This window comes from Salvelinus fontinalis, unplaced genomic scaffold, assembly GCF_029448725.1.
Source record: "Salvelinus fontinalis isolate EN_2023a unplaced genomic scaffold, ASM2944872v1 scaffold_0055, whole genome shotgun sequence".
NCBI classification, from domain to species: Eukaryota; Metazoa; Chordata; class Actinopteri; order Salmoniformes; family Salmonidae; genus Salvelinus; species Salvelinus fontinalis.
The window spans coordinates 206,849-232,798 of record NW_026600264.1 but is presented as its reverse complement, the minus strand read 5'-3'; the positions used below and the strand labels follow the sequence as shown (position 1 = coordinate 232,798).

The 25,950-nt window shown below is 43.8% G+C and overlaps 1 protein-coding gene across 1 annotated transcript in view; it reads left to right on the top strand.

Moving 5' to 3' along the window:
* Nucleotides 1-25,950, top strand: part of LOC129842588 (receptor-type tyrosine-protein phosphatase delta-like) — a 198,521-nt gene that overhangs the window by 164,882 nt on the left and 7,689 nt on the right. Inside the window, exons 29-35 of the mRNA XM_055911208.1 lie at nucleotides 4,610-4,714; nucleotides 5,869-6,049; nucleotides 8,265-8,443; nucleotides 20,075-20,201; nucleotides 22,377-22,502; nucleotides 22,725-22,879; nucleotides 23,136-23,271. Of these exons, the coding sequence (XP_055767183.1) occupies nucleotides 4,610-4,714; nucleotides 5,869-6,049; nucleotides 8,265-8,443; nucleotides 20,075-20,201; nucleotides 22,377-22,502; nucleotides 22,725-22,879; nucleotides 23,136-23,271 (1,009 nt within the window). The remainder of the gene's footprint in view (nucleotides 1-4,609; nucleotides 4,715-5,868; nucleotides 6,050-8,264; nucleotides 8,444-20,074; nucleotides 20,202-22,376; nucleotides 22,503-22,724; nucleotides 22,880-23,135; nucleotides 23,272-25,950) is intronic.

Genomic DNA, 25,950 nt, shown 5'->3' with positions numbered 1-25,950 from the left:
CTGTCCTTTAATAGCTAGTTAGTTGCAGGTCAACATGTTGCTGTCCTTTAATAACTAGTTAGTTGCAGGTCAACATGTTGCTGTCCTTTAATAGCTAGTTAGTTGCAGGTCAACATGTTGCTGTCCTTTAATAGCTAGTTAGTTGCAGGTCAACATGTTGCTGTCCTTTAATAACTAGTTAGTTGCAGGTCAACATGTTGCTGTCCTTTAATAGCTAGTTAGTTGCAGGTCAACATGTTGCTGTCCTTTAATAACTAGTTAGTTGCAGGTCAACATGTTGCTGTCCTTTAATAGCTAGTTAGTTGCAGGTCAACATGTTGCTGTCCTTTAATAGCTAGTTAGTTGCAGGTCAACATGTTGCTGTCCTTTAATAGCTAGTTAGTTGCAGATCAACATGTTGCTGTCCTTTAATAACTAGTTAGTTGCAGGTCAACATGTTGCTGTCCTTTAATAGCTAGTTAGTTGCAGGTCAACATGTTGCTGTCCTTTAATAACTAGTTAGTTCCAGGTCAACATGTTGTTGTCCTTTAGTAACTAGTTAGTTGCAGGTCAACATGTTGCTGTCCTTTAATAGCTAGTTAGTTGCAGGTCAACATGTTGCTGTCCTTTAATAACTAGTTAGTTGCAGGTCAACATGTTGCTGTCCTTTAATAACTAGTTAGTTGCAGGTCAACATGTTGCTGTCCTTTAATGGCTAGTTAGTTGCAGGTCAACATGTTGCTGTCCTTTAATAGCTAGTTAGTTGCAGGTCAACATGTTGCTGTCCTTTAATAGCTAGTTAGTTGCAGGTCAACATGTTGCTGTCCTTTAATAACTAGTTAGTTGCAGGTCAACATGTTGCTGTCCTTTAATAGCTAGTTAGTTGCAGGTCAACATGTTGCTGTCCTTTAATAACTAGTTAGTTGCAGGTCAACATGTTGCTGTCCTTTAATAGCTAGTTAGTTGCAGGTCAACATGTTGCTGTCCTTTAATAACTAGTTAGTTGCAGGTCAACATGTTGCTGTCCTTTAATAGCTAGTTAGTTGCAGGTCAACATGTTGCTGTCCTTTAATAGCTAGTTAGTTGCAGGTCAACATGTTGCTGTCCTTTAATAACTAGTTAGTTGCAGGTCAACATGTTGCTGTCCTTTAGTAGCTAGTTAGTTGCAGGTCAACATGTTGCTGTCCTTTAGTAACTAGTTAGTTGCAGATCAACATGTTGCTGTCCTTTAATAACTAGTTAGTTGCAGGTCAACATGTTGCTGTCCTTTAATAACTAGTTAGTTGCAGGTCAACATGTTGCTGTCCTTTAATAGCTAGTTAGTTGCAGGTCAACATGTTGCTGTCCTTTAATGGCTAGTTAGTTGCAGGTCAACATGTTGCTGTCCTTTAATAGCTAGTTAGTTGCAGGTCAACATGTTGCTGTCCTTTAATAGCTAGTTAGTTGCAGGTCAACATGTTGCTGTCCTTTAATAACTAGTTAGTTGCAGGTCAACATGTTGCTGTCCTTTAATAACTAGTTAGTTGCAGGTCAACATGTTGCTGTCCTTTAATAACTAGTTAGTTGCAGGTCAACATGTTGCTGTCCTTTAATAACTAGTTAGTTGCAGGTCAACATGTTGCTGTCCTTTAATAGCTAGTTAGTTGCAGGTCAACATGTTGCTGTCCTTTAATAGCTAGTTAGTTGCAGGTCAACATGTTGCTGTCCTTTAATAGCTAGTTAGTTGCAGGTCAACATGTTGCTGTCCTTTAATAGCTAGTTAGTTGCAGATCAACATGTTGCTGTCCTTTAGTAGCTAGTTAGTTGCAGGTCAACATGTTGCTGTCCTTTAATAACTAGTTAGTTGCAGGTCAACATGTTGCTGTCCTTTAATAACTAGTTAGTTGCAGGTCAACATGTTGCTGTCCTTTAATAACTAGTTAGTTGCAGGTCAACATGTTGCTGTCCTTTAATAACTAGTTAGTTGCAGGTCAACATGTTGTTGTCCTTTAATAGCTAGTTAGTTGCAGGTCAACATGTTGCTGTCCTTTAATAACTAGTTAGTTGCAGGTCAACATGTTGCTGTCCTTTAATAGCTAGTTAGTTGTAGGTCAACATGTTGCTGTCCTTTAATAACTAGTTAGTTGCAGGTCAACATGTTGCTGTCCTTTAATAGCTAGTTAGTTGCAGGTCAACATGTTGCTGTCCTTTAATAGCTAGTTAGTTGCAGGTCAACATGTTGCTGTCCTTTAATAACTAGTTAGTTGCAGGTCAACATGTTGCTGTCCTTTAATAACTAGTTAGTTGCAGGTCAACATGTTGCTGTCCTTTAATAGCTAGTTAGTTGCAGGTCAACATGTTGCTGTCCTTTAATAACTAGTTAGTTGCAGGTCAACATGTTGCTGTCCTTTAATAGCTAGTTAGTTGCAGGTCAACATGTTGCTGTCCTTTAATAGCTAGTTAGTTGCAGGTCAACATGTTGCTGTCCTTTAATAGCTAGTTAGTTGCAGGTCAACATGTTGCTGTCCTTTAATAACTAGTTAGTTGCAGGTCAACATGTTGCTGTCCTTTAATAGCTAGTTAGTTGCAGGTCAACATGTTGCTGTCCTTTAGTAACTAGTTAGTTGCAGGTCAACATGTTGCTGTCCTTTAATAGCTAGTTAGTTGCAGGTCAACATGTTGCTGTCCTTTAATAACTAGTTAGTTGCAGGTCAACATGTTGCTGTCCTTTAATAACTAGTTAGTTCCAGGTCAACATGTTGCTGTCCTTTAATAACTAGTTAGTTGCAGGTCAACATGTTGCTGTCCTTTAATAGCTAGTTAGTTGTAGGTCAACATGTTGCTGTCCTTTAATAGCTAGTTAGTTGCAGGTCAACATGTTGCTGTCCTTTAATAGCTAGTTAGTTGCAGGTCAACATGTTGCTGTCCTTTAATAGCTAGTTAGTTGCAGATCAACATGTTGCTGTCCTTTAGTAGCTAGTTAGTTGCAGGTCAACATGTTGCTGTCCTTTAATAACTAGTTAGTTGCAGGTCAACATGTTGCTGTCCTTTAATAGCTAGTTAGTTGCAGGTCAACATGTTGCTGTCCTTTAATAGCTAGTTAGTTGCAGGTCAACATGTTGCTGTCCTTTAATAGCTAGTTAGTTGCAGGTCAACATGTTGCTGTCCTTTAATAGCTAGTTAGTTGCAGGTCAACATGTTGCTGTCCTTTAATAGCTAGTTAGTTGCAGGTCAACATGTTGTTGTCCTTTAATAACTAGTTAGTTGCAGGTCAACATGTTGCTGTCCTTTAATAGCTAGTTAGTTGCAGGTCAACATGTTGCTGTCCTTTAATAACTAGTTAGTTGCAGGTCAACATGTTGCTGTCCTTTAATAGCTAGTTAGTTGCAGGTCAACATGTTGCTGTCCTTTAATAACTAGTTAGTTGCAGGTCAACATGTTGCTGTCCTTTAATAGCTAGTTAGTTGCAGGTCAACATGATGCTGTCCTTTAATAGCTAGTTAGTTGCAGGTCAACATGTTGCTGTCCTTTAATAACTAGTTAGTTGCAGGTCAACATGTTGCTGTCCTTTAGTAGCTAGTTAGTTGCAGGTCAACATGTTGCTGTCCTTTAGTAACTAGTTAGTTGCAGATCAACATGTTGCTGTCCTTTAATAACTAGTTAGTTGCAGGTCAACATGTTGCTGTCCTTTAATAGCTAGTTAGTTGCAGGTCAACATGTTGCTGTCCTTTAATGGCTAGTTAGTTGCAGGTCAACATGTTGCTGTCCTTTAATAGCTAGTTAGTTGCAGGTCAACATGTTGCTGTCCTTTAATAACTAGTTAGTTGCAGGTCAACATGTTGCTGTCCTTTAATAACTAGTTAGTTGCAGGTCAACATGTTGCTGTCCTTTAATAGCTAGTTAGTTGCAGGTCAACATGTTGCTGTCCTTTAATAGCTAGTTAGTTGCAGGTCAACATGTTGCTGTCCTTTAGTAGCTAGTTAGTTGCAGGTCAACATGTTGCTGTCCTTTAATAGCTAGTTAGTTGCAGGTCAACATGTTGCTGTCCTTTAATAGCTAGTTAGTTGCAGATCAACATGTTGCTGTCCTTTAGTAGCTAGTTAGTTCCAGGTCAACATGTTGCTGTCCTTTAATAGCTAGTTAGTTGCAGATCAACATGTTGCTGTCCTTTAATAACTAGTTAGTTGCAGGTCAACATGTTGCTGTCCTTTAATAGCTAGTTAGTTGTAGGTCAACATGTTGCTGTCCTTTAATAGCTAGTTAGTTGCAGGTCAACATGTTGCTGTCCTTTAATAGCTAGTTAGTTGCAGGTCAACATGTTGCTGTCCTTTAATAACTAGTTAGTTGCAGGTCAACATGTTGCTGTCCTTTAATAACTAGTTAGTTGCAGGTCAACATGTTGCTGTCCTTTAATGGCTAGTTAGTTGCAGGTCAACATGTTGCTGTCATAGTTACACCCTGTAGAAGGATGAATCATTATAGCTCCATTTAGTTCCAGGTTACCCGTCGGCCCTGTAAGTACTACTGGGTTATCTTCTCTGCAATGGAGCGTTGTTTTAATATGTCATCCTACAGATGATACTGTGATACATAGACTGACATTTGGAATGATTATGCATCATGTCTCTTGTTTCCGCCCCCATTTTTTCAGTGCTGGAGTGGGCCGGACTGGTTGTTTCATCGTGATTGACGCCATGGTGGAGCGAATCAAACACGAGAAGACAGTTGACATCTACGGTCACGTGACCCTCATGAGGTAAATGGGATGTTGAATCACTTCTTTGGGGGGGGGGGGGGGGGGGGGGGGACATCTCTCATCCAACAAGCGTTCATTTTCAGAACGTTGAACCAATTACCACTGTAGGGACCATGTAGGAACAGACACATATTTTTTACAGATACATATCATTTTTTACAGATACATATCATTTTTTACAGATACATATCATTTTTTACAGACACATATCATTTTTTACAGACACATATCATTTTTTACAGACACATATCATTTTTTACAGACACATATCATTTTTTACAGACACATATCCTTTTTTACAGACACATCATTTTTTACAGACACATATCATTTTTTACGGACACGTCATTTTTTGCAGATACACATCCTTTTTTACAGATACACATCATTTTTTACAGATACATATAGTTTTTTACAGATACACATCATTTTTTACATATACACATCATTTTTTACAGACACAAATCATTTTTTACAGACACAGCATTTTTTACAGACACATCATTTTTTACAGATACATATAGTTTTTTACAGATACACATCATTTTTTACATATACACATCTTTTTTTACAGATACATATAGTTTTTTACAGATACACATCATTTTTTACATATACACATCTTTTTTTACAGACACAAATCATTTTTTACAGACACATCATTTTTTACAGATACATATAGTTTTTTACAGATACACATCCTTTTTTACAGATACATATAGTTTTTTACAGATACACATCATTTTTTACATATACACATCATTTTTTACAGACACACATCATTTTCTACAGACACATATCATTTTTACAGACACATATCATTTTTTACAGACACATATCATTTTTTACAGGCACATCATTTTTTACAGGCACATCATTTTTTACAGACACATCATTTTTTACAGACACATCATTTTTTACAGACACATATCCTTTTTTTACAGACACACATCCATTTTTTGGAGATACACATCATTTTTTGCAGATACACATCATTTTTTACAGATACATATAATTTTTTACAGACACACATCATTTTTTACAGATACATATCATTTTACAGACTATTTACAGTAAATTCTAACTGAAACTAGGACTCTGTGATTACCAGTGTTACCAGTAAATGAATCCTGACTGAAACGTTCAACTTTTAGGTCCCAGCGGAACTACATGGTGCAGACGGAGGATCAGTACGCCTTCATTCACGACGCGCTGCTGGAAGCCGTCGCCTGCGGCAACACCGAGGTTCCGGCGCGAAACCTTCACGCCTACATCCAGAGACTGACCCAGATAGAACCGGCGGAGAACGTCACGGGCACGGAACTGGAGTTCAAGGTACGCTGTCAAGGTTCTAGGGTTCTGTGAAGCTGTTCTGGGAAAATAAAGTCGTGTCTGTGAGATCCAGGGCCGGCGTACCTCCTTGCCCGGGTTTAAATCAAATATTTAAATATTGATCATTTATTTTTGACCGAGACGTGCAACGACAGCAAGACTCATCAATCTCAAATAAAGTGTCAGAGCGAGCAAAACAGCACCCCCTCTGTCTCAGTATGTGTAGACCATGTGTCTGATGCTGTCTGGACAGTGAAACACCACCTCTCTGTCTCAGTATGTGTAGACCATGTGTCTGATATTGTCTGGACAGTGAAACAGAACCTCTCTGTCTCAGTATGTGTAGACCATGTGTCTGATGCTGTCTGGACAGTGAAACACCACCTCTCTGTCTCATTATGTGTAGACCATGTATCTGATGCTGTCTGGACAGTGAAACACCACCTCTCTGTCTCAGTATGTGTAGACCATGTATCTGATGCTGTCTGGACAGTGAAACAGCACCTCTCTGTCTCAGTATGTGTAGACCATGTATCTGATGCTGTCTGGACAGTGAAACAGCGCCTCCTCTGTCTCAGTATGTGTAGACCATGTATCTGATGCTGTGTGGACAAGAAGGGTATAACATGTTAACGTACGTGACATGTCGTACTATGTTCTTGGCCAGATGAAAACATCATGACTGGTTGTGTTCATGCCACATTAAAAGGTCATCAATTTCTCCAATTAAATGACGTGTCTTTACTATAAAAACCTATAAAGAAACGTGGAGGACATAGGGGGTCCCGTGAACAAAACGTGTCCCCTTGTGGAAATGAGGGGGGAGGGGGTCAGACTACATCAACGGCAACTTCATAGACGGATACAGGTGAGGAGGGAGGGGGTCAGACTACATCAACGGCAGCTTCATAGACGGATATAGGTGAGGAGGGAGGGGGTCAGACTACATCAACGGCAGTCCAACTGATTCCCTTCTGACTGCTGGCCCTGGTGAGATCTCAGTGTTCCATTGACTTCCTGTAGTTTCCTCTCTGTCCTTCTCTAATGAGCTGTTGTTCTTTCTCACCCGAGCCAAGCAACGGTCAGAGTGTGTGTGTGTGTGTGTGTGTGTGTGTGTGTGTGTGTGTGTGTGTGTGTGTGTGTGTGTGTGTGTGTGTGTGTGTGTGTGTGTGTGTGTGTGTGTGTGTGTGTGTGTGTGTTTGGGGTTTCGCTGACGCAGGATAAACTATGGTTCACGTGTGTGTCGAGACAGCCAGGGAGCCTGTGGTTTCCTCTCCCCCTCTCTTCTCTTCTTCCTCCCCCCTTCCTCCTCCTTCACCTCTCTTCTACCCCGCTCTTCTCTTCTTCCTCCCCCTTCCACCCCCCCTTCCTCCTCCTTCCCCTCTCTTCTCCCCCTCTCTTCTCTTCTTCCTCCCCCCTCCACCCCCCCTTCCTCCTCCTTCCCCTCTCTTCTCCCCCTCTCCTCTCTTCTTCCTCCCCCCTCCCCCCCTTCCTCCTCCTTCCCCTCTCTTCTCCCCCTCTCCTCTCTTCTTCCTCCCCCCTCCCCCCCTTCCTCCTCCTCCCCCTCTCTTCTCCCCCTCTCCTCTCTTCTTCCTCCCCCCTCCCCCCCTTCCTCCTCCTTCCCCTCTCTTCTCCCCCTCTCCTCTCTTCTTCCTCCCCCCTCCCCCCCTTCCTCCTCCTTCCCCTCTCTTCTCCCCCTATCCTCTCTTCTTCCTCCTCCCTCCACCCTCCCGCTTCCTCCTCCTCCCCCTCTCTTCCTCCTCCTCCCCCTCTCCCCCCTCTCCCCCCTCTCCCCCTGTTTGTTAGACTCTGTGCAAACTAAACTGTATAGCGGTCATGCTCTGTTCTACTATGTCATGATATAATTCATTATGTCATGTGATATTTTCTTATGAATTGTTAAGCCATATCTTATCTTGTTATAACACACTATGTCATGACATATCACGTCCCATAGCATCTAGCCAATGATAGGGTCAAGCTTAAATATTAAGTCATGCACTGTTCTGTTCTGCTGTGTCATTCTATGTCACATTATTACATGATGTGTAGCTATGTCACATTATAACACCCTATGTCACCACCCTTCCCTTCATAGTTCTTGACCAGTGTGAAGGCCCTCACACTTCCCTTCTCCTCGCACGTCATATCTTATGATACAATATATCATGCTATGTCACATTATAACACCCTATGTCATCTCCCTCCATCTCCATAGCGGTTGGCCAGTGCGAAGGCCCACACCTCCAGGTTTGTGAGTGCCAACCTGCCGTGTAACAAGTTCAAGAACCGTCTGGTGAACATCATGCCCTATGAGTCCACCAGGGTCTGTCTGCAGCCAATCAGAGGAGTGGAGGGGTCAGACTACATCAACGGCAGCTTCATAGACGGATACAGGTGAGGAGGGAGGGGGTCAGACTACATCAACGGCAGCTTCATAGACGGATACAGGTGAGGAGGGAGGGGGTCAGACTACATCAACGGCAGCTTCATAGACGGATACAGGTGAGGAGGGAGGGGGTCAGACTACATCAACGGCAGCTTCATAGACGGATACAGGTGAGGAGGGAGGGGGTCAGACTACATCAACGGCAGCTTCATAGACGGATACAGGTGAGGAGGGAGGGTCATACAGTAGCAGGCAACTTTAAACGATCAAAGATTTCTTTCGAAAACAGCAGACATTTTTTTTAAATTGTCTATTGATTGGATGTGTCCATTGACAAAAACATTTGTATAGGACTTATAAGAGAGGTTAGAAATAGTTATTGTAATACAATGCTTCTCAAACCTTTCCTCTGGGACTCCCAGATGTTTCAGCATGTTGTTATAGCCCTGAAATATCTCACCTGATTTACCTAGTCCAGGACTTGATGATTAGTTGACAAGTTGAATCAGGTGCTCTGGAATAGATCAAACACATGGAATGCATGGGGTTCCTGAGGAGAGGTTTGGAACGGCTGGGGGTTCTAAGGAGAGGTTGGGAACAGCTGGGGGTTCTAAGGAGAGGTTGGGAACAGCTGGGGGTCCTAAGGAGAGGTTGGGAACAGCTGGGGGTCCCGAGGAGAGGTTGGGAACAGCTGGGGGTTCTGAGGAGAGGTTGGGAACAGCTGGGGGTTCTAAGGAGAGGTTTGGAACAGCTGGGGGTTCTAAGGAGAGGTTTGGAACAGCTGGGGGTCCTAAGGAGAGGTTTGGAGTGGCTGGGGGTTCTAAGGAGAGGTTTGGAGTGGCTGGGGGTCCTGAGGAGAGGTTTGGTACAGCTGGGGGTTCTAAGGAGAGGTTTGGTACAGCTGGGAGTCCTGAGGAGAGGTTTGGAACAGCTGGGGGTTCTAAGGAGAGGTTTGGTACAGCTGGGGGTTCTAAGGAGAGGTTTGGTACAGCTGGGGGTTCTAAGGAGAGGTTTGGTACAGCTGGGGGTTCTAAGGAGAGGTTTGGTACAGCTGGGGGTTCTAAGGAGAGGTTTGGTACAGCTGGGGGTCCTGAGGAGAGGTTTGGTACAGCTGGGGGTTCTAAGGAGAGGTTTGGTACAGCTGGGGGTTCTAAGGAGAGGTTTGGTACAGCTGGGGGTTCTAAGGAGAGGTTTGGTACAGCTGGGGGTTCTAAGGAGAGGTTTGGTACAGCTGGGGGTTCTGAGGAGAGGTTTGGTACAGCTGGGGGTTCTAAGGAGAGGTTTGGTACAGCTGGGGGTTCTAAGGAGAGGTTTGGTACAGCTGGGGGTTCTAAGGAGAGGTTTGGTACGGCTGGGGGTCATGAGGAGAGGTTTGGTACAGCTGGGGGTCCTGAGGAGAGGTTTGGAACAGCTGGGGGTTCTGAGGAGAGGTTTGGTACAGCTGGGGGTTCTGAGGAGAGGTTTGGTACAGCTGGGGGTTCTAAGGAGAGGTTTGGAACAGCTGGGGGTTCTGAGGAGAGGTTTGGTACAGCTGGGGGTCCTGAGGAGAGGTTTGGTACGGCTGGGGGTCATGAGGAGAGGTTTGGTACAGCTGGGGGTTCTAAGGAGAGGTTTGGTACAGCTGGGGGTTCTAAGGAGAGGTTTGGTACAGCTGGGGGTCCTGAGGAGAGGTTTGGAACGGCTGGGGGTTCTAAGGAGAGGTTTGGAATGGCTGGGGGTTCTAAGGAGAGGTTGGGAACAGCTGGGGGTTCTAAGGAGAGGTTTGGTACAGCTGGGGGTCCTGAGGAGAGGTTTCGTACAGCTGGGGGTTCTAAGGAGAGGTTTGGAACAGCTGGGGGTCCTAAGGAGAGATTTGGAACGGCTGGGAGTCCTGAGGAGAGGGTAGAGAACCACTGTTGTTATAGATGAACAATTCTATCCAAAAGTATGATAAGAAACAGACAAAGCAAAACCAAAACTCAACATACAATATTAAAATTATATTAAAATGTGGCCTGGGGTGGAACACAACAGCACCGCCTGGAGTTTGTTAAACGGCATTGGAACTGGGGTGGAACACAACAGCACCGCCTGGAGTTTGTTAAACGGCATTGGAACTGGGGTGGAACACAACAGCACCGCCTGGAGTTTGTTAAACGGCATCGGAACTGGGGTGGAACACAACAGCACCGCCTGGAGTTTGTTAAACGGCATCGGAACTGGGGTGGAACACAACAGCACCGCCTGGAGTTTGTTAAACGGCATCGGAACTGGGGTGGAACACAACAGCACCGCCTGGAGTTTGTTAAACGGCATTGGAACTGGGGTGGAACACAACAGCACCGCCTGGAGTTTGTTAAACGGCATTGGAACTGGGGTGGAACACAACAGCACCGCCTGGAGTTTGTTAAACGGCATTGGAACTGGGGTGGAACACAACAGCACCGCCTGGAGTTTGTTAAACGGCATTGGAACTGGGGTGGAACACAACAGCACCGCCTGGAGTTTGTTAAACGGCATTGGATCTGGGGTGGAACACAACAGCACCGCCTGGAGTTTGCTAAACGGCATTGGAACTTGGATTGGAACCGGTGCTATTCATTTATTTATTTAACTTTTATTTAACTAGGCAAGGGGGAGAGAAAGAGAAGGAGATAGGGGAGAGGGGGATGAAGAGAGAATGAGAGGTGAGAGAGAGAAGGAGTTGGTGGAGAGGGGGATAATGTAGATCCATCTGAATGAGTGTAACATCCAGCTAACAGAGCAAGTGAAATGGAGGCTGCTTTCAGCAGTTCGATGTCGCAGTGTGTCTGACAGTGTGTTTACACTAGGAAGCGGCATTGAAACGGTGAAACATCGGAAGCCATTCATTTTCAACGGAAGGACAGAGAGAGAAGCAGAGAGGGCAGGGGGGACTGTTAAGAGATGTGAGCATGGGCAAGGCAGTTGAACAGGGCAGCTGAACAGGGCAGCTGGACAGGGCAGCTGGACAGGGCAGCTGGACAGGGCAGCTGGACAGGACAGCTGAACAGGGCAGCTGGACAGGGCAGCTGGACAGGGCAGCTGAACAGGGCAGCTGGACAGGGCAGCTGAACAGGGCAGCTGAACAAGGCAGCTGAACAAGGCAGCTGAACAGGGCAGCTGAACAAGGCAGCTGAACAGGGCAGCTGAACAAGGCAGCTGAACAAGGCAGCTGAACAGGGCAGCTGAACAAGGCATCTGAACAAGGCAGCTGAACAGGGCAGCTAAACAAGGCAGCTGAACAGAGCAGCTGAACAAGGCATCTGAACAAGGCAGCTGAACAGGGCAGCTGAACAGGGCAGCTGAACAGAGCAGCTGAACAAGGCAGCTGAACAGGGCAGCTGAACAGGGCAGCTGAACAGGGCAGCTGAACAGGGCAGCTGAACAAGGCAGCTGAACAGGGCAGCTGAACAGGGCAGCTGAACAGAGCAGCCGAACAAGGCAGCTGAACAAGGCAGCTGGACAGGGCAGCTAAACAAGGCAGCTGAACAGGGCAGCTGAACAGGGCAACTGAACAGGGCAGCTGAACAAGGCAGCTGAACAAGGCAGCTAAACAAGGCAGCTGAACAGGGCAGCTGAACAGGGCAGCTGAACAAGGCAGCTGAACAGGGCAGCTGAACAGGGCATCTGAACAAGGCAGCTGAACAGGGCATCTGAACAAGGCATCTGAACAAGGCAGCTGAACAGGGCAGCTGAACAGGGCAGCTGAACAGGGCAGCTGAACAGGGCAGCTGAACAGGGCAGGACTAAAATTGGGAAAAACTGAACTTGATTAAAATCCTCCGCGACCAATCGTAGCTCACCATAGCTTCCATCCCCTACTGTATTGGCTGACAGCGGCTGTTGATACGTAGCACTACCTAGCATGCTTGTTAGCACCCACATGAGGGCAAGGCTAGTGTAAACGTCCGCTGAGCCTTAGCCCAGTAACAGACCAGTTAACACAAGACAATAATGATGCCCTCAAATATTCATCAACGTGGGGGGGGGGGGGTCAACCCACCAGCAGTCAGCGTTTACTATGTATCAAACTTGATCATAGTAATGCTCCCTAAATGGCACCCTATTCCCTATGTAGTGCACTACTTTTGACCAGGGCCCTATAGAGAAGTAGGGAGCCACTTGGAACAGAGCCATAGAAATGAGGTCTAACAGGTTCTAGAGCTTCAGTGTTGTCAGACACGGTGACATTTAACCATGACTTTGACACGGTGAACTGAAATAAATCCCACTGTTTTCCACAGTGGTGTGTAACCTAATACACACCACTGTAACAGATAGACTGAAGGATAGAATACACTGAAACATGACGGGAGAATTAATAGACGTGTGAAGACACGTGTTTCCCACAGAAATCAGAGACCGGACAGATTTTTGTTTCTAATTTACGGGTCAACGTGTTGGATCGCAGTAAAAAAAATAGTTTGACGTCAGCAAACTCTTGTCATTTTGTGCTGCAACACTGATAATAACTGTGGCCGTTAATGGTCGGCGCCACACTCTCTGAGGTTATGCACGAAATGAAGGAGCGTGGCTTTAAAACAGGAAGAAACATGGTATGTGACTAATGAGGATGTGTTTTACTGTGGTTCTGGTCTTACCCTGCTTGTCCCGTCGTTCATACGGAGAGTCACTACATCGACCTGCCTCCGTTGCCGTCTTCCTGTTTTATTGTGGTTCTGGTCTTACCCTGCTTGACCCGTCGTTCATACGGAGAGTCACTACATCGACCTCCGTTGCCGTCTTCCTGTTTTATTGTGGTTCTGGTCTTACCCTGCTTGACCCGTCGTTCATACGGAGAGTCACTACATCGACCTCCGTTGCCGTCTTCCTGTTTTATTGTGGTTCTGGTCTTACCCTGCTTGACCCGTCGTTCATACGGAGAGTCACTACATCGACCTCCGTTGCCGTCTTCCTGTTTTATTGTGGTTCTGGTCTTACCCTGCTTGTCCCGTCGTTCATACGGAGAGTCACTACATCGACCTGCCTCCGTTGCTGTCTTCCTGTTTTCTGAAACGACCTTCTGTCTGACGCTGTCTGAGGTACAGGGGACTACGTCATCGCACCGTGGCAAGAGGCTGGGCCAGGTGCATTCCAGGCCCCACTACATTACAGACATTTCATTGCATGAAACCATGTCACGTCATTGACTGTGCAGTCTGGCATCAGATTGCTGTAGCAGATGATGTGGTTAGCTGATATGTTTAAACACCTGTCCAGGTGTTGTGAGAACTGGCAGGTGTCTGTAATGTAGTCATCCTGGAACGCACCCTATCCAGGTGTTGTGAGAGCTGGCAGGTGTCTGTAATGTAGTCATCCTGGAACGCGCCCTATCCAGGTGTTGTGAGAGCTGGCAGGTGTCTGTAATGTAGTCATCCTGGAACACACCCTGTGAGAGCTGGCAGGTGTCTGTAATGTAGTCATCCTGGAACGCGCCATATCCAGGTGTTGTGAAAGCTGGCAGGTGTCTGTAATGTAGTCATCCTGGAACGCACCCTATCCAGGTGTTGTGAGAGCTGGCAGGTGTCTGTAATGTAGTCATCCTGGAACGCGCCCTATCCAGGTGTTGTGAGAGCTGGCAGGTGTCTGTAATGTAGTCATCCTGGAACGAGCCCTGTCCAGGTGTTGTGAGAGCTGGCAGGTGTCTGTAATGTAGTCATCCTGGAACGAGCCCTGTCCAGGTGTTGTGAGAGCTGGCAGGTATCTGTAATGTAGTCATCCTGGAACGCGCCCTATCCAGGTGTTGTGAAAGCTGGCAGGTGTCTGTAATATAGTCATCCTGGAACACGCCCTATCCAGGTGTTGTGAGAGCTGGCAGGTGTCTGTAATGTAGTCATCCTCTAACATTATTAAAATAATTCCAAACAAACATTTTTTTATTTATTTTTTAGTTTATATACATATTTTCTGGAGATATATTAAAAAAAGGGAAGATACAGTTTTTTAAATAGATGTACAATTATATAAATTTTTTAACAACAAGGGGAGTAAGTATCGTACATAGAGATTACAATCAAAAGACTCTCCCCGCCCCAACAAGCAAAATAATACCCAACATGCAATATTTAAATAATATTCAAACAAAACCCAACATTCCCTGTTAGTCCACTGACAATGTTTTATATATTTTATATTTAACCGTTATTTAACCAGGCGAGTCAGTTAAAAACAAATTATTATTTACAATGACTACCTGCAGTCCTATATATACAGGTGATTAACATTTTATTAAAATACAATGAATACAAAGGCATGAAAAAATATCCCTTTCACACACAGACCAAAATCCCACTCATTTACAATGCCTGCATGTTTATACCAGGTTATTGGTACATCTGAAATGGATAGTGTGTGTAAAAAACATGGAGAAATACAACCCACTTAAAGACCTAGTCGTGATTCCTGCATTTTCACAGACCCTGGAACCAAAATACAGCTATGAGTCTGTGTGAACGGTTCGCTGCTTTTTTTTTTTTTACATGTAAATTCATTAACACTTCCGTTGTTTAAAACCTCCCTAATTGGAACTGCAAATAGCCCCCGTGGTTTAACAGTACCCCCACCCCTCCCAATTGGCCAGTGATATGTATAAAAGGGGTATACCTCCCAAAATATATTTACTCAACTAGGCAAGTCAGTTAAGAACAAATTCTTATTTACAATGACGGCCAATCCCGGACGGGGCTGGGCCAATTGTGCGCCTCCCTACGAGACTCCCAACCACGGCCGGTTGTGATACAGCCTGGAATCCAACCAGGGTCTGTAGTGACATCTCTAGCACTGAGATGCAGTGACTTAGACCCCTGCGCCACTCGGGAGTGATCACTAAGGGCTTGTATGAAAGGGGCTCATATAAACATTGCCTCCGATTTTGTTTACAGGTCGCATACCACATCGTCTGTCTGAAATGGGTATAAAGAAACATTTAGTCAAATGATTTCTTGACTAAATCTCCTCTGCTGACATTGTATCTGAGATTCGTTCTCCTTGATTAGTTGGTCTGGTAGGGTCCACAACTACCAGGGACAGCAGTGAAATCAGAAAGATCCATATTAAAATCCACACCGTGAAATAACTCAGAGTCCATCTCCCAAACCACGTGGCGCACATTGCCCCCAGTGTTGCCCCTAGTCTCCCTGCCTTCCCATAGCTGCTACTGCTGCGTCTCAGAGCAGCAGACAGAGCCACCCCTGCAGCTGCCGCCGGACCAAACAGAGCTCCCATGGTGCCCCAGTGCCCGAGGATGGACTGGGACTTCAAGGCTGCTAGTATCCCTGTTCCTATGCCTGCTGCTGCCCTCAGTTTGACGGCTCCCTTACCAAACTGAACCGACACCCCTGCTGCCAACGCAGCCGTAAAAGGAGACACGACAATAAAGATGACTTTCACCGCCATTTCTACAGTGTATTGGTACACGGTCAGGATGTCAGTCAGTCCTCCGATGGCTGTTTCCAAGAGGAATCCCACACCTCCGCATATAGCAGAGGTCCCCATCAGAACCACTGTTACAACCGCAGCCACCTCCGTAGCGTCCGGCTCAGTCTCCCCAGCCTTCCTGATTGCCATGGAGGCAGCGAGGCACAGTATTCCTCCTACTACCATGGGCAGAAACAACATCAGGAACATTCCTATCAAGAGGGTCAGGTAGGTGATGAACCCTTTGTCTGCCTCTGATTCTCCCTTGTTAATGTCTTCCGGCGGAGGGCCCAGGCCACCGAGTTCTGCTGCCATTGTGGAGGATAGTAGGTAACCTCCGGGTACGCCAGAGATGAAGCCCAGCACCGCCGCTCCTACAGCCTTCCAGATATCTATCAGGAGAGGGGGAGGAAGGGAGGGGTGGAAAGAGAGAGAGACAGAGACAGACAGACAGAGAGAGAGACAGAGACAGACAGAGAGAGAGAGACAGAGAGAGAGGGAGACACAGAGAGAGACAGACAGACAGAGAGACAGACAGAGACAGACACAGACAGAGAGAGAGCACAGAGAGAGAGGGAGACACAGAGACAGACAGACAGACAGACAGACAGACAGACAGACAGACAGACAGACAGACAGAGAGACAGACAGACAGAGAGAGACAGAGACAGAGACAGACAGAGAGAGAGAGACAGAGAGAGAGGGAGACACAGAGAGAGACAGACAGACAGACAGAGAGACAGACAGAGAGACAGACAGAGAGAGACAGAGACAGAGACAGAGAGAGAGAGACAGAGAGAACAGGGGTGGGGGAAAGAGGGGTAGAGAGCAGACCTGGGTTCAAATACTATTTCAAATATCTCAGTTACTTTCACATTTGAAGTATGTATTCGGATATCTTATTTGAAAAGAAAAGTAGTTAAATACTTATACAAGTAGTATAAATACACTTGGAAAGTATTAGAACAATGCCAAAAACACAGGCTCAAATACTCTCCCATGCATTTAACCCAGGTATTTGAAATAAGTATTTGAAAATACTTTTAAAATACAATTTGGTTGACTATACTGAAATAAATGTACTTGTTTTGGGCTGTGGATTTGAAAATACTCAAAAACACATAAAAAAAGTATTTTAAATACTAGATACTCTTATACATATATGTTAACCAGGTCTGGTGGAGGGGGTGGGGGAGGGTTTGGGGGAGGACAGAGAGAGGTGGGGGGGTGGGGGAGGGGTTGGGGGAGGGAGAGAGAGAGGTGGGGGGGGTGAGAGGAGGAGAAAATAGATACATGTTTATTAAGAAGCCAGTCAACATGAGTTTAATATACAACTAGCATGGCACGTTCCTAACGAATAACCAAGGTGTCTGACAGGACAGAGACATGGTAGGACGTTGTCTGACAAGACAGCCTGAGACATGGTAGGACGGTTTCTGACAGGACAGCCTGAGACACGGTAGGAAGGTGTCTGACAGGACAGCCTGAGACATGGTAGGAAGGTGTCTGACAGGACAGCCTGAGACATGGTAGGAAGGTTTCTGACAGGACAGCCTGAGACATGGTAGGACGGTTTCTGACAGGACAGCCTGAGACATGGTAGGAAGGTTTCTGACAGGACAGCCTGAGACATGGTAGGAAGGTTTCTGACAGGACAGTCTGAGACATGGTAGGAAGGTTTCTGACAGGACAGCCTGAGACATGGTAGGAAGGTTTCTGACAGGACAGCCTGAGACATGGTAGGACGGTTTCTGACAGGACAGCCTGAGACATGGTAGGAAGGTTTCTGACAGGACAGCCTGAGACATGGTAGGACGGTTTCTGACAGGACAGTCTGCAACATGGTAGGAAGGTTTCTGACAGGACAGTCTGAGACATGGTAGGAAGGTTTCTGACAGGACAGCCTGAGACATGGTAGGACGGTTTCTGACAGGACAGTCTGAGACATGGTAGGAAGGTTTCTGACAGGACAGTCTGAGACATGGTAGGAAGGTTTCTGACAGGACAGTCTGAGACATGGTAGGACGGTTTCTGACAGGACAGCCTGAGACATGGTAGGACGGTTTCTGACAGGACAGTCTGAGACATGGTAGGAAGGTTTCTGACAGGACAGCCTGAGACATGGTAGGACGGTTTCTGACAGGACAGTCTGAGACATGGTAGGAAGGTTTCTGACAGGACAGCCTGAGACATGGTAGGACGGTTTCTGACAGGACAGTCAGAGACATGGTAGGAAGGTTTCTGACAGGACAGTCTGAGACATGGTAGGAAGGTTTCTGACAGGACAGTCTGAGACATGGTAGGAAGGTTTCTGACAGGACAGTCTGAGACATGGTAGGAAGGTTTCTGACAGGACAGCCTGAGACATGGTAGGTTTCTGACAGGACAGTCTGAGACATGGTAGGAAGGTTTCTGACAGGACAGTCTGAGACATGGTAGGAAGGTTTCTGACAGGACAGTCTGAGACATGGTAGGAAGGTTTCGGACTGGTTAGCCTAAGAGATGGTAGTAAAGAACACTTTTACTACAATAAACTGAAAGGTAATGTTACAGCTAGCTGTCTGTCTGGCATCAGTGTCAGGGCTCGTTTCAATGTTACTGCTAGCTGTTTGGTCTGGCATCAGTGTCAGGGCTTCTTTTAATGTTACAGCTAGCTGTCTGTCTGGCATCAGCATCAGGGCTCGCTTTAATGTTACCGCTAGCTGTCTGTCTGGCATCAGTGTCAGGGCTCGTTTTAATGTTACAGCTAGATGTCTGTCTGGCATCAGTGTCAGGGCTCGTTTTAATGTTACCGCTAGCTATGTGATCTGGCATCAGCATCAGGGCTCGTTTTAATGTTACAGCTAGCTGTCTGGTCTGGCATCAGTGTCAGGGCTCGTTTTAATGTTACAGCTAGCTGTCTGTCTGGCATCAGTGTCAGGGCTCCTTTTAATGTTACCGCTAGCTATGTGGTCTGGCATCAGCATCAGGGCTCGTTTTAATGTTACCGCTAGCTATGTGGTCTGGCATCAGTGTCAGGGCTCATTTTAATGTTACCGCTAGCTATCTGGTCTGGCATCAGCATCAGGGCTCGTTTTAGTCTAGTAGTTCACTAGTCATGGTTCCTAAACTCCGTCAGTCAGACACAGAAACCTGGTGTCATCATAATAACCTCTAATACAACAACTGTCTCATCACCACGGGCTGTTGACAACCAGTGTTCAACACATTTAACTTGATCCAGAACCTTTGACACAATTAATGAACTGAAAGAGAGAGAGAGAGAGAGAGAGAGACAGAGAGAGAGAGACAGAGAGAGACAGAGAGAGACAGAGAGAGAGACAGAGAGAGAGAGAGAGAGAGACAGAGAGAGAGAGAGAGAGAGAGAGACAGAGAGAGAGAGAGACAGAGAGACAGAGAGACAGAGAGAGAGAGAGACAGAGAGACAGAGAGACAGAGAGACAGAGAGACAGAGAGAGAGACAGAGAGAGAGAGAGACAGAGAGACAGAGAGACAGAGAGAGAGAGAGAGAGAGAGAGAGAGAGAGAGAGAGAGACAGAGAGACAGAGAGACAGAGAGACAGAGAGACAGAGAGACAGAGAGACAGAGAGACAGAGAGAGAGAGAGAGAGAGACATGCTTCTCACAGAATCAGACCAGACAGGTTTTATTGTAACGTCAAGTCGGACAGATCATGTCATTCTTGTCATTGACTCTGTCGTTATTTGCTGCAACACTGATAATAACAGCGTCCGTTAATGGTCGGCCCCACATTCTCTGAGGTTATTCACACATGAAGGAGCTTGGCTTTTAAACAGGAAGAAACATGGTATATAACAAATGGTGATGTTGTGTTTATTGTGGCTCTAGTCTTACCCTGATTGTCCAACGTTGACATCGTTGATACGGAGAGTCACTGGATCAACCTGGGGCTCTGGTGCCGTCTTCCTGTTATTGAAACGTCTCTGTCCTGACACTTAACACACGGTGACTGAGGGACGGGTGACTGCATCATCACCCTGGGACAGAAATCCAACCAGTAGAAAAGGGGGGAGGGCGTGGCCTCAGTAGAAGGGTGCCTGTGTGTGTGTGTGTGTGTGTGTGTGTGTGTGTGTGTGTGTGTGTGTGTGTGTGTGTGTGTGTGTGTGTGTGTGTGTGTGTGTGTGTGTGTGTGTGTGTGTGTGTGTGTGTGTGTGTGTGTGTGTGATGATTGTAAAGTGTGTCTTTGTGTGTGTCTCTATACAGGCAGCAGAGGGCTTATATAGCCACCCAGGGCCCGCTGGCTGAGACTACTGAGGACTACTGGAGAATGTTGTGGGAACACAACTCTACCATAGTGGTCATGTTGACTAAACTGAGGGAGATGGGCCGGGTAAGAACACACACACAAACGCTGCATGCACCCACACCTACCACTCTCACACACACACACACACACACACACACACGCTGCATGCACCCACACCTACCATTCTCACACACACACACACACACACACCCTGTGTTAACCCTCATTGTGTGTCCCTCTACAGGAAAAGTGGCATCAGTACTGGCCAGCAGAACACACACACACACAGAACACAGAACACACACACACACACACACACACACACACACACACACACACACACACACACACACACACACACACACACACACACACACACACACACAGACACAGACACACACACACAGACACACACACACACACAGACACCAGTGTTAGTTTGTGTGTCAGCTATTTCAGATGTATTTTTACTCTTAAAATACATACCTTTAGTTTTAGTCACATTTTAGTCATCTCATCCTTGGTTAGTTTTAGTTATTATCAGTCCTCCAAAACTCTGGAGTTATTATCAGTCCTCTAAAACTCTGGACAACTTTAGTCTCGTTTTAGTTATTATCAGTCCTCTAAAACTCTGGACAACTTTAGTCTCGTTTTAGTTATTATCAGTCCTCAAGAGCAGCAACACAGATGAATGAATAACAGCACATAAAGCTTCAGATGTGATCAAAGCAAAAAATGGCCAACATGAAATGAAGAGAGAGAGAGTAAACATGGTTTCTAGTTGAGGTTAGTTACAAGTCCAGTGTCCTGGCTTCACATCAGTTCTAGTTGAGGTTAGTTACAAGTCCAGTGTCCTGGCTTCACATCAGTTCTAGTTGAGGTTAGTTACAAGTCCAGTGTCCTGGCTTCACATCAGTTCTAGTTGAGGTTAGTTACAAGTCCAGTGTCCTGGCTTCACATCAGTTCTAGTTGAGGTTAGTTACAAGTCCAGTGTCCTGGCTTCACATCAGTTCTAGTTGAGGTTAGTTACAAGTCCAGTGTCCTGGCTTCACATCAGTTCTAGTTGAGGTTAGTTACAAGTCCAGTGTCCTGGCTTCACATCAGTTCTAGTTGAGGTTAGTTACAAGTCCAGTGTCCTGGCTTCACATCAGTTCTAGTTGAGGTTAGTTACAAGTCCAGTGTCCTGGCTTCACATCAGTTCTAGTTGAGGTTAGTTACAAGTCCAGTGTCCTGGCTTCACATCAGTTCAAAAGACTGAAGAGTGACTGAAGAGACTGCCTGGGACTGTGTGGGAGAGCCAGTCAGATCAGCTCAATCAGATCACACAACTTTAATTCTGCCAATGAGAGGACTACATTAAATATTCTGCATGCATGGTTAGGATTGGACAAAACGGATGAAAAGTAGATTCATGTCAAATTAAAATGTTCACTAGTCTCACGTGGAATTCTCGTCACGTCACATTTTCATCGACTAAAATGAAAAGTAATTTGTTACAGTTATCGTTTTTTTTCTCCAGGGCATCTCGTCTCCTTATCATCATAGTTTTAGTCAGGAAAAATAGGTTGTTGGCGAGTATTTTTCCTTGTAGTTATTGTTGACAAAATTAACACTGACACACAGCTTTGTTTTGGTGACATTTCAGGGCATTTTGGAGAGTAAAAATGTTTGACCATTAAAAGTATTATTGTCTCTAACCTAACCCAAACATTAAACCTAATCTTAACCCCCAGAACCCTAACCCTAATCCCAAAACCCTTAACCTAACATTTAAGCATAAAATTGCATTTGAACAAATTCAGGACCTGAAAAAGGCCTGACCTTTCAAACAGGTATTGTTTTCCTTCCTTTTCAAGACATTAATGTATTAGGACATTGGGGTATATACACACACACACACACACACACGCACACACGCACGCACGCACGCACACACACACACACACACACACACACACACACACACACACACATGTAACCGATGTGAAATGGCTAGCTAGTTAGCGGTGGTGCGCGCTAACAGCGTTTCAATCGGTGGCGTCACTCGCTCTGAGACCTTGAAGTAGTTGTTCCCCTTGCTCTGCAAGGGCCGCGGCTTTTGTGGAGCGATGGGTGACGATGCTTCGAGGGTGGCTGTTGTCGATGTGTGTAGAGGGTCCCTGGTTCGAGCCCAGGTAGGGGCGAGGAGAGGGACGGAGGCTATACTGTTACACACAGACACACACACTATGTTAACCCTCATTGTGTCTCCCCCTACAGGAGAAGTGCCATCAGTACTGGCCAGCAGAACGCTCAGCCAGGTACCAGTACTTTGTGGTGGACCCCATGGCTGAGTACAACATGCCCCAGTACATCCTACGAGAGTTCAAAGTCACCGATGCCAGGGTGAGTGGGGGAGGGAGTGTTTGTGAAGAGATATTTCTCACAACTGTTTTTGCTGTGTGTGTGTGTGTGTGTGTGTGTGTGTGTGTGTGTGTGTGTGTGTGTGTGTGTGTGTGTGTGTGTGTGTGTGTGTGTGTGTGTGTGTGTGTGTGTGTGTGTGTATAAAACTGTGTGGGTTAATCAACCTACTCTCTGTGTTCTGATTGGTGGATAATTTTTTTCCAGGACGGCCAGTCTCGGACGGTTCGTCAGTTCCAGTTCACTGATTGGCCGGAGCAAGGAGTGCCAAAATCAGGGGAGGGGTTCATTGATTTCATTGGTCAGGTGCACAAAACTAAAGAGCAGTTTGGTCAGGACGGACCAATCACGGTGCACTGTAGGTAAGGTCCCGCCTCCCTCAATGCCTCTTTAATCTGACTTGATGTAACCGAACTCCAGATATGCATTTTTTGTTATTCAATATACAGGTACGAACAAGCAGATTTTTAAAAAAGCACATGTTTAATAAAAAAAAAAATCTTACACAGACATAGACACAGAAGATATTTTCTATGTGGCACTATTCACAGAGAAATGCATGAAGCACGGCAGCCATTTTGTGAGCTAATCTGTGGTGTTGTCTGTGTGGTCCATCAGTGCTGGTGTGGGGAGGACAGGGGTCTTCATCACTCTGAGTATCGTTCTGGAGAGGATGAGATATGAAGGAGTAGTGGACATCTTCCAGACTGTCAAGATGCTGCGAACACAGAGACCTGCTACAGTTCAGACTGAGGTGAGATATTCAACTCTCAGTAATCAGTCAACTATTGTTTAGGTTTGGTGTGTGTCTGGAGAACGATAACTACTACCTCTACTACTGCTGCTACTACTACTAGTAGTAGTGTCTGTACCGTTGGACCACATCTACAAGGGTTGACCAGCCCAGCTACTGCTGCTACTACTACTACTACTACTAATAGTACTACTACTACTATTACTACTGTTACTATTACTATTACTACTGTTACTACTACTACTACTATTACTATTACTACTGTTACTACTACTACTATTATTACTATTACTACTGTTACTACTGTTACTATTACTACTACTATCATTACTACTATTATTACTGATGTTACTAGTACTACTACTATTACTATTACTACTACTATTACTACTGTTACTATTACTACTATTACTATTATTACTATTACTACTGTTACTACTGTTACTACTATTACTACTGTTACTACCACTATTACTATTACTACTGTTACTACCACTATTACTATTACTACTGTTACTATTACTACCACTACTACTGTTACTACTATTACTACTATTACTACTATTACTACTATTACTACTATTACTACTATTACCACTACTACTATTACTACTACTACTATTACTACTATTACTATCACTACTATTACGACTATTACTACTGCTAATATTATTACTATTACTACTACTATTATTACTATTACTACTGTTACTACTGTTACTACTATTACTACTATTACCACTACTACTATTACTACTATTACTACTACTATTATTACTATTACTACTGTTACTACTGTTACTACTACTATTATTACTATTACTACTGCTAATATTATTACTATTACTACTACTATTATTACTATTACTACTGTTACTACTGTTACTACTATTACTACTATTACCACTACTACTATTACTACTACTACTATTACTACTATTACTATTACTACTATTACGACTATTACTATTACTACTACTACTATTATTACTATTACTACTACTATTATTACCATTACTACTGTTACTACCGTTACTACTATTACTACTGTTACTACTACTATTACTACTATTACTATTACTACTGTTACTATTACTACTGTTACTACTATTATTACTATTACTACTATTACTACTATTACTATTACTACTATTACTATTACTACTGTTACTACTACTACTACTACTACTGTTACTATTACTATTACTACTATTACTATTACTACTGTTACTATTACTACTATTACTACTATTATTACTACTACTACTATTATTACTATTACTATTACTACTGTTACCACTATTACTACTATTATTACTACTATTATTACTGATGTTACTAGTACTACTATTATTACTACTGTTACCACTACTACCACTACTATTATTACTATTACTACTACTACTACTGCTATTATTACTATTACTACTGTTACTATTACTATTACTACTGCTGCTACTACTATTACTACTGTTACTACTACTATTACTACTATTACTATTACAACTGTTACTATTACTACTGTTACTACTATTACTACTGTTACTATTACCACTGTTACTACTATTATTACTATTACTACTATTATTACTACTGTTACTATTACTACTGTTACCACTATTACTACTGTTACTACTACTATTACTATTACTACTACTATTACTTCTGTTACTACTACTACTGTTACTACTATTATTACTATTACTACTATTATTACTTCTGTTACTACTACTACTGTTACTATTACTACTGTTACCACTATTACTACTGTTACTACTATTATTACTATTACTACTACTATTACTTCTGTTACTACTACTACTGTTACTATTACTACTGTTACTACTACTATTACTATTACTACTACTATTACTTCTGTTACTACTACTACTGTTACTATTACTACTGTTACTACTATTATTACTATTACTACTATTATTACTACTGTTACTATTACTACTGTTACCACTATTACTACTGTTACTATTACTACTGTTACTACTACTATTACTATTACTACTATTACTATTACTACTGTTACTATTATTACTGCTGTTACTATTACTACTGTTACTATTACTACTGTTACTACTACTACTATTACTACTGTTACTATTATTACTGCTGTTACTACTACTATTACTACTGTTACTACTACTATTACTATTACTACTACTACTATTACTACTGTTACTATTATTACTGCTGTTACTATTACTACTGTTACTATTACTACTATTACTACTGTTACTATTACTACTGTTACTACTATTACTTCTGTTACTACTATTACTACTGTTACTACTGTTACTATTACTATTACTACTACTATTATTACTACTGTTACTATTACTACTGTTACTATTACTATTACTACTACTACTATTACTATTACTACTGTTACTACTATTACTACTATTACTATTAGTATTACTACTGTTACTATTACTATTACTACTATTACTAGTGTTACTATTACTACTGTTGCTATTATTACTGTTACTATTACTACTGTTACTACCATTATTACCATTACTACTATTATTACTACTGTTACTATTACTACTGTTAGCACTATTACTAATGTTACTACTACTATTACTATTACTACTGTTACTATTACTGCTGTTACTATTACTACTGTTACTATTACTACTATTACTACTGTTACTATTACTA